Raw genomic sequence first — 11,038 nt, 5'->3', positions numbered from 1 at the left:
AACACCGTTAGCAGGAGCCGTAGAGCTAACACCGTTAGCAGGAGCTGTGATAAGTTAACAACTTTTGTTGAGTAACGTTTATTTCAAATGTACAAACACCTGAGTAAAAAGATGGAGATCGTTTAGTGCCGTCAGAAGGTGCTATGTAGCTAGAACAGTTAGCTATTTTCTCGATTTGGAAGCTGCTATCAGAAGAAATCTTTGTCTTCTTTGGATTTTGTTTCATCTCGCTCCTCTTCCTCAGTTTGTTCATCTTCATCTCCTCATTGTTTCTGTTTTCTTCTGTTTCAACGTGCTCTGGTCCAAAAGGCTGAAGGTTACTCGTTCTGCTGTAGTAACTAGCATACGTCATGTAGCAGGAAGCTCGCTAACGTCAGCAACATGTCGTCATGGTGATTTTATCAGACTCTAAGTCGGCTGCTCTGTGTTGCCGCAGGGCGACTTCGCCCCCCAGAACATGATGCGCTCCATCGCCCGCCAGGTCTGCTCACAGCTGGTCAGCGGTACGTAGCCGCCGCCGCTAAGCTATGCTAAGCTAAGCGTCGCTCCCTGCTGGTTCTGGTCAGGAACGCTCCCGGTTCTGTTTCAGACCAGATGAGCCGGGTCAACACCATGCTGAACCAGATCCCCAACGGGAACTACCCCAGCAGCCCGGGCCCCCCGGGGCCGCCAGGGCCGCCGGGCAGGCAGGGGCCCCGTGGGGAGCCCGGTGCCGGAGGCAGGAACGGGTTCCCCGGCAGCCCGGGCCAACCCGGCCAGCAGGGCGAGAGAGGTAGGTCCGGAATTGGAACCGGAACCGGAACCTGGTGAGGACGGCTCAATATGTGACCTGCGGTGTGTTCAGGTCCCGCAGGAGAAAAAGGCGACCGAGGAGTCCCAGGAGTCGGACAGAAAGGACCCAGAGGGCCGCCAGGTACCAGCATCAGTGTTTATGTTCTGGATGCTTGTAAAAACTGAACCAGGAAAAAGCAAAGCTTTTATTTTGAAAAGTATCTGAATCATTAAAAACATCTGTTTTGATTTTATGTTTTAAGATGACACTTTTATTTTGAAAGGCTAAAGTCACTCACCTGTTTTAATTGTGTTATATACCATCAGGGTTTTATTTTGAAAGGTATAATTTTCTGTGGAAGGATAAATTATTCTATAGAATATTGATCATACTTTAGCAAACAAAATCCTAATGAAATATTTATATAAAAGCTCAGTAGCTTTTATTTTGAAAAGCATACAGGATGACTGACTAGAGGCTTTTATTGTCTAATGAGACAGGAAATGCTCCTGTTCCTAACCATACAGAACCAGGAAGTGTTTGACCTGAACTCTGACCCCCAGGTCCTGCAGGAGAGAGTCGGACCGGGACCCCGGGCCCCTCAGGTTCCCCCGGGCCCCGCGGCCCTCCGGGACGTCCGGGCTACGCCGGGGCCCGCGGCCCCCCGGGGCCCCCCGGCTACTGCGACTCCTCGCAGTGCGTGGGGATTCCCTACAACGGCCAGGGATACATAGGTACGTAGGAGGAGGAATGGTGATGTGGGAACGATCCTCTGGTGACGAGTCTGGGTCCAGGAGTGGATCAGAACCACACCACAGAACCGGGTCACAGATCCAGTTCAGTTCCAGTTCAATTCTGGCCCTCACTGGATAGTTCTGACCCGTCCTGACCGGTTCTGAAATGGTTCTGGCCCATTCTGGAACAGCAGAACCTCTGAATGACGGTCCGGTCTGAAGCCCCGCCCATGCAGCCTTCGGGTCGGAACCTGGACCCAGACTCTGAGCATTTGTGCATGTGTTGAGCTGATGGTTCTGACCCGGTCCATCCTGTCTGGCCCGTTTCAGGTTCACCGTATAATTAGCCTTGTAATGCCGCCTGTGCTGCTTTCACTGACTGCCAGAACAAACACTGTTAGAACCGCTTAGAGGAAACCGCCGGAACCGGAACACTTAACCAGCAGCGAGGGGAGCCGTACTAACCGCAGCGGCGCCGGCGCCACCGACCCGCCCGGCTCAGTGGAGGAGCATGAGCAGAACCACAGCCCATACTAACAGAAGTGGATTAACAGAGGCGGGTCGTCCTGAACCCGGCTTTAACTCGTAACCCGGCACCGCTCCTCTGTGACCCCGGAGGGTCCGGTTCCTCTCCATCCACAGAACCTTTCCTCTGTGTTGTCCTAAACTGGGTTTCTGTCAGTAACCAACTCAGCTTCAAACTGTGTGATCAGGTCACCTGACTAACACCTGCAGGGGGCGTGGCCTCTGCCTCTGACAGCTCATCGGGACTAAATGAAAATCTGTCCTGGATATTTACTCAACCTTTCTGGATTATTTTTAGAAGAAGTGGATAATGCTAACTAAAAAGTTAGCCGCGCAGCTCTAAAACACTCAGTCAAAACCATTACTTCTGCTAACGCTAAGGCAGTGTTTTTCAACCACTGTGCTGCGGCACACTAGTTCACCGTGAGTGATTGTCAGGTGTGCCGTAGAAATGATCCAATTTCACCTCCCGTATTTTCCGGACTATAAGCTGCTACTTCTTTCTTACACTTTGAACATATGGCTTTTCTGTGAATTCTTCTTCAACCACCAGGGGGCTCTCTAGCAGGAAGTGAATCATTGGAAGTCAAAATTGGAAATCAAAGAAGAACGCGCTGATTTTCATTTAGAACAACCACATGCTAGCAGCACGACGTAGAAATGTTTTCAAACTCATATGATGGAGCTTCTAAGTTGAGGAGTATCGATCTGGCAGCACAGGAGGGAAATAAAGCCGCTGCACGTAAACTCGGCGTGAACAAAACCAGCAGTTATTAGGACGCAGCCCTCTGCTGCCCTCTGCTGGGTCCTTATGGGAAACCGAGAGCGGCAGAGATACCAGCGGCCTGCAGCCCGGTGCGGCTGATATATGTAAGTTTTCAGGGGGGGTAAAAAATTTGAAGGCACGGTTTATAGCATGGTGCGCTCATAGTCTGGAAAATAGGGTAATTGGTCTTAAAAGATTTTTTTGAAAACAAACTATCTGTAAATAATGCCATCTCTGAGTGTCTCTGCTGTAGTACTGACTAGCGGTGTAATCATGTAATTTTCTTACCACTAGATGGCAGTAGGTACAGAGGATTTTACATTAAAACAAGAGAATTAGTGATACATGAATGTTACCACATTCATGCATCACACCACAGTGTTGTGGCTGTTCAGGTGTTCAGGTGTATTTTTGAAGTGGACATGTTAAGTGCAATTTGAAATAAGAAATGTAAAATATGATACATATTTTTTTGTGTTTATTTGATTCCTATTCAAGACACTTTGATAAGAATGACTTTATATGTAATATAGGCGGCTACAGAGTATCTTTGATTACATTTTTGGTTGGTGGTGTTCAATTAAAACAATGTACCTTGGCTCAGAAAAGGTTGAAAAACACTGCGCTAAGGCACTTTACTAATGTGGTACTTAGTGAAAGCTATTGCTAATCCTGAAGCACTAATCATAAACATTAGTTATCCTAACAGTGACGCGCTATCTTGACATCGTATTTATCCAAAGCTAATGCTAACCCTAAAGCAATAATGCAAAAATATTATTTCAGCTAATGCTAAAGCACTAAACTAATGTGGTATTAAGCTAAAGCTAATGCTTGACCCTAAAACACTAATTGTAAGCATTAGTTCAGCTAATGATGTAGCACTTTAGCAACAGAGTATTTAGATTAAGCTAATGCTAACACTTAAGCATTAAAACAATAAACTTACTTCCACTAATGCTAATTTGCTGTACTGACAAGGTATTTACTAGAAGCTAGTGCTAAAATGCTAACTTCAAATGTGCCAAGAGGAAATGAGACTGTTGGGTAAACGGCATTCAGCCCCTTCAAAATAAGGGCATGAATATAAACGTCTAAATGAGGGTAGCTAAGTGCGCTAAACGTTTTCAAAGTTGGTAAACAAAACGTTAGCTCTGCTATTAGCACATTAGCAGAAGTGTGACCACTGCCAGTTTTTGGGATGCATCAATGTCAGGTCCAGTCATCTGGACTGAACAGAACTGTTCTGGTTCTGTCAGTGAGTCCAGTTTTAGTCCAGTCTGGATCAGAACCAGAACAGAACCTCTCCCTGCTAGCTGCCGTCAGACGCATTGGCCACGCCCCCTCTCCATGTGGCCACGCCCCCTGCTGTGACTAACCTGTGCCGTCTTACTAACTTGAGCATGCTCAGAGCGTGCGGTCGTCTGTCCTCTAATCTCAACGCAGCGTCTCCGAGCAGGAACCCGGGCCGGCACCGCCCCCCAGGAGAACCAGCTGCTCCAGAACCAGCGCCGGAAGAGGTCGCTGCCCAGAACGCCGTCTGACAGGCTGACGTCGTAAGAGCGGCGGCTGAACGCCTGAAGGTGTTTGTGAATACTGTTTGGCGCGGCGGTGTCGGCACTGGAGGAGGCGAGTGTTTGACCCAGTTCTTAGAACCGGAGGAGGTTCTGCTTGGACCAGTAAACCCAGTAAACCCTGTGAGCTTCCCGTTTTCCTGCCTGTAACATATTTGCATAGAGTGAGTGTTAAAGCCGCAGCAGAGCTTCAGGTCCAGTATAACTCGGCTCTCATGTGTATCTTAGTATTTATCAGTTTGCCTTCATTCTGTCACGCGCCGCTTCACCGTCCTGTTGTTCTACCGGGTCGAGTCAGAACTTTTCAGACGCAGCATCACTTTTTATTGTTTTAGCTGCAGATTGTGAAATCCACAGCCGTATTTTCTTATTTATTTCTGAAAACGGAAGAGGCATTTTTCAATAAAACTACTGAAAATCTCATGTGGGTGGCCTGGAGTTTGTGGTTCCTGACGAGACAAAGAGCTCAGGACGTCCAGAGGACAAACGTCCAGGATGTCCACCTGAGGAAAGGACGTCTGTCTGCAGAGGACGGACACAGTTTGACCCATCAGTCTCTGGTTCTGGTTCTTAACTGGTCCATAAAACCAGTCATGGAGAAATTAGAGATAGAAAATATCCTGGATGGATGAACGAACGGTTGGCTGAACGGTTGGATGAATGCTTGTCTGGTATCCATTCTTCTCTGGTTGGATGTTCTGGATCTTCTCGCCTCCAGCTGCTCTGAACCCTCAGCCGACTTCCTGGAGCTCTGGGTCGTCATGGTGACATGGTCGTCATGGTTTCAGGACCTGAGCTGGTTCTGCTGATGTCTCCCAGTGCCCCAGCAGCAGGCACTCTATCTGCTGGATGTTTCATTATTCATGTCTGCTGTTCAGGACTTGATTACATTTCACTGAAAACTATAAAAATAAAATCATGTATAAAAATGTCTATCATTAAAACTTTTATGAACATTTTAAACATCCAGTTTGAATAAAAATATTACATTTATTAAATTTGATCTTTATGGTTTTAAATGTCACTCTGGTTTCTGACCCGTTTTCCATTCTATAAGGAATAAGCACTTCAAATTAGGGGAAAAAAGTAAAAATGTGCTTTTTTAATAGGCTTTTATTTTGAAATTATACGTCAGATCTGGTTGACGTTTGCTGGTTGTGTTCCAGAGGTGTCCCTCTGTCACTGGAAACAGAGTTTTTCAGCATTGCATAATGCCCCCAATTATTTCTGATACATTATTTCTTTTTACAACTGCAGCACCTGGATCAAACATGGACCGGATGTGCGCTTTTATTGTGAAAGCAGCACGTAAACGGGTGTACCATAATGTCTTGAGCTGTCGCGCACGTGAATATCTTGTGCGGGCGGCTAGCTTTACCGCGGTTTCCTCCAGGGCCGAAGTCAAGTCTCTGCTTCGGGGTTAACTCCCTCTCTCGCCTTGAACATGAACCAGGCGGTGGTTGGAGGTTAACTTTAATAGCCCCAGCTAACAGCTGAAAGCTGCACAGACGTTTCTTAATAGCCCTGCTCCGGTCGCCGTCTCCATAGACATCAATACTAATTAATTAAATTAAAGTATTAATGTCTATGGCCGTCTCCACTCTCCGCCACACATACCGTTTCCCACTCGCTCCTCAAGCATGTGGGTTTCAGCACGCAGCGCCCCCTTCTGACCGGAGGACGGCTGCCACACCTCTCACTGAGCTAATCGTCACATACAGCGGAGGCACTTTGCGCAACAAAAGGAAACTAAAACTTTATTAATGAGCTGAATTAAGAAAACATGACAAAGTTTTCGTTTGATCAGATTTTAACGTCTGCTGGTTCTGAATGAAAATGGTCATAAATTCAGTAAAAATAATGAGCATATTTGTTTAACTTTTATTTAAGGAAAGTTGTTTGTATTGAGCAGAAATGAAGCGATCCACACAGAACTTATTATAAAACTTTATGTTGACAGCTGCTGTTTGTAAAATTAACAGCAATACTTTGGGTTATTCAGCCATAAGAGGGAAATATGGCAGTGTTGTGGTCAAGACCACCTAACCCGAGACCAAGTCAAGACCAAGACCAGCGCCCCACACTGCAGGACACGATAAAGTGGTGAAATATGATCAAAATTACTTCTCCAATTGATCTGAAAGATCCATATTCACATAAAAGCACCTAGATATTAAATACTTTAAATTTAACCAATACTAAAAGCAGAACATCTTCCATCTTTGTGCTACAATCTGCAGTGGTCTTGTGCCATCCCTAAAAAGATAACGCCCTGGGTGTTTGCCCATATTGCTCATGTCAGAAACCATCATTATCTGCACCATTAAACACAGCAATTGAGGCAATGCCCTGACACTCAACTATGAACACTGACCGAGGAGCAACAAGCAGAAAGTAACCAAGCACAAGGCGCTCACCGTGACTGTTCTCACCCTCTCTCCTGCTACATGAAGCCAGGTAGTCTGACACCATGGCACACATTACAGCTGCCACTTTGAACGAGCAATGTGCATGCTCTGTGCTCTTTCGTTATTGTGTTCTATTTATTTAATTTAAAAAAATCAATGTACATAATTAAATAAAATAATGATAGCTACTGCAGTGTACGCAGAGGATTACAAGAACAAAGAACGGCTCTCAGCGACACTCCAGTCCTATCTAATAAGTAAAGAGCCGTGCAGAAGAATGGGACTGTTTCTGAATGTCGCATCAATATATTGCTGACTTTTGGACACAGCATTGTCCCATATATGCGACAAGTCAGTCAACACCTCCGCACAATAATTCAGGCAGTGAGTGACTTTTTTTTCCATCACAAATAACGTGTCTCTGTACAGCTAGTTTTGCTAACATCACGTCAACGGAGCTTACCTTCTTTGAGCTACTTTTCTAAGTGACGAAAAAAGTTAGACGTTGTCCCCACCGTCTGTGAAAGCGAAGCGCTGCTGAGTTAGCTGTGGCCATCGGATTTCTTATGATTTATGCAGCGATATTATATTACTGATGATTAGACAGACATCTTCTGCCGCTGAGAGGAAACCACTGCGCATGTCTGAACTCCGCGTGCGAGTAAAGGTGGGGGAACAGAAACACGTTATTGGTTGGATTTTAATGGTGCGTTTTCCATCCACGGAAAACAAAGATGTTAACAAATAAACTGGACAGTATGCTGTAGCTTAGTGATATTTTCACAGTTGCGGTCTCGACTGGTCTTGAAATAAAATGCCGAGTCCTCAGAGCCCAAGACCATCAAAAAATGGAGGCCAAGGCCGATCTCGAGTCCTACAACACTGAAATATGGGGTTATATTTCCTTCGTGTTATTACGTTTATGAATGTCACAGTTTCAACTAAACATTTAGCTTCATAATTCAATATTTAGTCTCCATGAGTTTTCAGGACTTTAGTCAGACTGAATAACTGTCAAAGACCTTTTAAATCCCTGGTGGGGTTCCAGTCTGTTGGGTTTTATTATTTTAACTTTCTCACCAGTTTTCAGACTCATTTTCGTTTTTCTCTCTGAATCAGAATTATTTCAGCAACATGAAAACATGAACACCCCGAGTGTCTCCAGGTCCACCGGCCCTGGTGTGAGGGCCCTCACACCGGGCCCTCACACTGGGCCCTTCCATTGGGCCCTCACACTGGGCCCTCACACCGGGCCCTCACACTGGGCCCTTCCTTTGGGCCCTCACACCGGGCCCTCACACTGGGCCCTCACACTGGGCCCTTCCACCGGGTCGTCGGGCCACTCCACCGCTAAAACAACGAATCTATTAGGAAATTTGATTTTCTGAACCCTAACCCTGCCGTATCACTTTATTTGACGGGTTTGCATAGGACTGACATGATGACACCGTCATAAACATTCATAAAGAATTTATGTTCATCACAGATGTTATGTCATGTTTATGACAGTGTCATGTCAGCAGACTCACCCCTTCAAATAAAGTGTTACCTCATGTGCTAGCCGGGGTTATCTGCAGTTAACAGGTGACCATCAGATGTCGTGAAGCTGCAGGTGCGCCGCCGCCATGTTTGTTAGTCTGCTGTTTGAAGTGGAATCAGCTGCAGCTTCAGGACGGAGGACATCTTTAAGCCATTGTTCCCTGCGGGACACCAGCTCCAGTCCGCCGGGTGGACGATGATCCACACTGCGGCTGTGTTTGAACAGTTTTTATCATGGAGCAGAAAGCAGCTTGTTAAACTGAGCAGTAAAGAAACGGACGCAGTCTGTTTCCCATCAGCGTCGTTTTAGCGGTGACCTCAGAAAAGCTGAAGTCAGATCTGTTTTTATTTACTTTCACACAAACATCTGAAAATGTTTTCATCTTTTAGAGAACTGAGCAGTTCATGTCTTATCATCCTCTGTGAGTTTCATGCTCCAACTTTAAGATAAGCGCAGTGGGGATCCCGCTAACGTAACAGCAGAGCTAACTTTAGCTTAGCACTTTCGCTAACCTTGAAAACAGTTAGCACACTTAGCTTTCCCTAAAATCATTTTCCAAAAAAAATTCTAAAGTGTTAATTTACTGCTTTGTAAACTTTCAGTTGAGTAAATTACAACATCAGTGTTTAAGTTTTTATTATCTTCTGTGAAGAATTCTTCAGGTAGACGTTTATGTTCATGTTCTTATTTTGAAATGTGTGCAAAGGCACTTCTGTTTCCTCTCCTCATATTCTCTTCTTTTTAAAGAAACTTTTAGGGCCGGGCAACAAATCAATAGCAATATAGACACACGATCAATAATGATAGATAATACTGATAGAATATTCAATACTTTTACTGAACACCGATCCACAACCGCACAGCATTCTGGGAGATGTAGGCAGAAGACAAGGCTTTAGCAACAACATGCTAGCATAGCTCTCCCCGACACATTGTGGATGTCAGCATAGTTGAATTTAGTGCTTTAGCATTAGCTTTGCCTTAGTATCATTTCAGCAGAGCTAATTATAATGTTATATTTAGCTAGAAATTCAAATATTTGTCTGGCAAACTAAATAGCTTTACAAAGCTAAATATTAAGTGAACAAGCTAGGTATTTAGGAGCCGTCTGGCGGAGCGGGCTGTGTTCCCGGGTCGGATTTGATTCTGAAGCTTCAACGTTTAAAGACGGAAACTTTTACAACCAGCTGGTTTCATGTTTTCCTCGTTTCCAAACATCTGTCATGTTGACAGGTGATTCCATGTTTGGGAGCTTCGCTGGACTAAAGGTCGTGGCTGTGACCTTTACAGGCCGGCTGTTTACTGCAGCTTCGCTATTTGCTTTGTGAATCAGAGCAAATGGTTGCTGAAGCCACACGTAGCAGAGTGTTGGTGGATGAGGAGCTGAATCATCGGTCATTGGGTCCAGATGTAGAGAAGCGAACACATCTGTCTGGTGGACCAGCCTTGGTTTCATAACCGAGACTCTGCAGAACAAGATTTACTCAACAAACTTGGTTCCACCGCAGCTTGGCTCATCATGTGTCCAATAACTGTCAGAAGCGATCAGCCTGAAGCCAGCGCTACTCCGCCTCCCGGGTCTCAGCGCTTCTCTTCATTTGTTCTGAATTAGCAGAACAAAAGCAGCTTAATGTGAGCAGAGAGAGCAGAGCCGCAGATCGGGCAGCGCCGCGGGCCACGATGATTGAAAGCTTTAATGCTTCTCATTTATGAAATAAACAGCTTTAGTTTGCTAACTGGACCCAGTCGCTGCACCTTCCACCAGACTGGGCCGGTTCTGCTGTGAGACCGCAAGGTGTTGGCTCAGGCAAAACATTATGGCTACATGCCGTCACGAAAACCCTAACCGTACGGCGGCCATTTTTACAGTTACAGTCAAAACCTAAAGGCAATAATTTGTCAAAAGAGGAAAAACAACATCCAGTCATATTTCCACCATCTTCTTTCTTCACTTGTAAATAGAGATTTTAGCTAAATATTTAGTCTTAACTTATTTTGCTTGCTAACTAAATATTTAGCTTCACATTGAATAGTTTGAAACTGTGACATTCATAAATGAATGCATAACAAGGTGAGGAGTTATTGGTGCTAAATATGTAGCTAAGTTGTTAGCAAAATATTTAGGTTGATGAATATTTAGCTAAAGAAAATTTGAAGCTAAATATCTAGCTAGAAAGCTACTAGGCTACGTATTTAACTTGCTAGCTAAAATGCTTAGCTAAATATTCATCCAAATTAGTAGCTAAGTATTTTTTAACTCCTTAGCTAAATGTTTATCTGTGTTGTAGCTCTTTCTGCTCTGGTGATCAGACGGTGAGCCGTCATGCTAAAAGGTCAAGCTAACCCGATTAGCTTGTTTTGATCCTGTAGCTCCGGACTGAAACAGACAAAACTGCAGCTTTCCTTTTCTGTTCACAACAGGAAGAATCTCTGAATGAATGAAAACATATTACTAAACATTTTGTAAATTAACAATCTGGTTGCCATGACAACCACAACGCTTTCGTGAAGCCTGAACTGCAGAATCGAGCTGCTGGTTCCGGACCCGGTTCTGAGCCAGAGCTGCTGCTGCTGCTGCATTCCTTCTGTCATGGAGGGATGATGGAAACCAGTCCAGGTCTGAGGATCAAACAGAGCCGACTGGGAGGCTCACACACACACTCATACACACACACACACAGACACACACACACACACGCACACACACACTCATACACAC

The 11,038-nt window shown here is 45.1% G+C and overlaps 1 protein-coding gene across 1 annotated transcript in view; it reads left to right on the top strand.

Annotated features, from left to right (window-relative positions):
- col12a1b (collagen, type XII, alpha 1b) overlaps positions 1-5,105 on the top strand; it is a 105,837-nt gene extending 100,732 nt beyond the window's left edge. The window contains exons 67-71 of the mRNA XM_016664328.1: positions 414-503; positions 590-772; positions 845-913; positions 1,336-1,506; positions 4,257-5,105. Coding sequence (XP_016519814.1) covers positions 414-503; positions 590-772; positions 845-913; positions 1,336-1,506; positions 4,257-4,357 — 614 coding nt within the window. The 3' untranslated portion in view covers positions 4,358-5,105. The remainder of the gene's footprint in view (positions 1-413; positions 504-589; positions 773-844; positions 914-1,335; positions 1,507-4,256) is intronic.
- Positions 5,106-11,038: the final 5,933 nt, after the last annotated feature.

The sequence above is a fragment of the Poecilia formosa genome, unplaced genomic scaffold (assembly GCF_000485575.1).
Source record: "Poecilia formosa unplaced genomic scaffold, Poecilia_formosa-5.1.2 Scaffold480, whole genome shotgun sequence".
Taxonomy (NCBI): domain Eukaryota; kingdom Metazoa; phylum Chordata; class Actinopteri; order Cyprinodontiformes; family Poeciliidae; genus Poecilia; species Poecilia formosa.
Note: the sequence above shows the minus strand (reverse complement) of the source record. Positions and strands in the feature narration are given on the sequence as shown.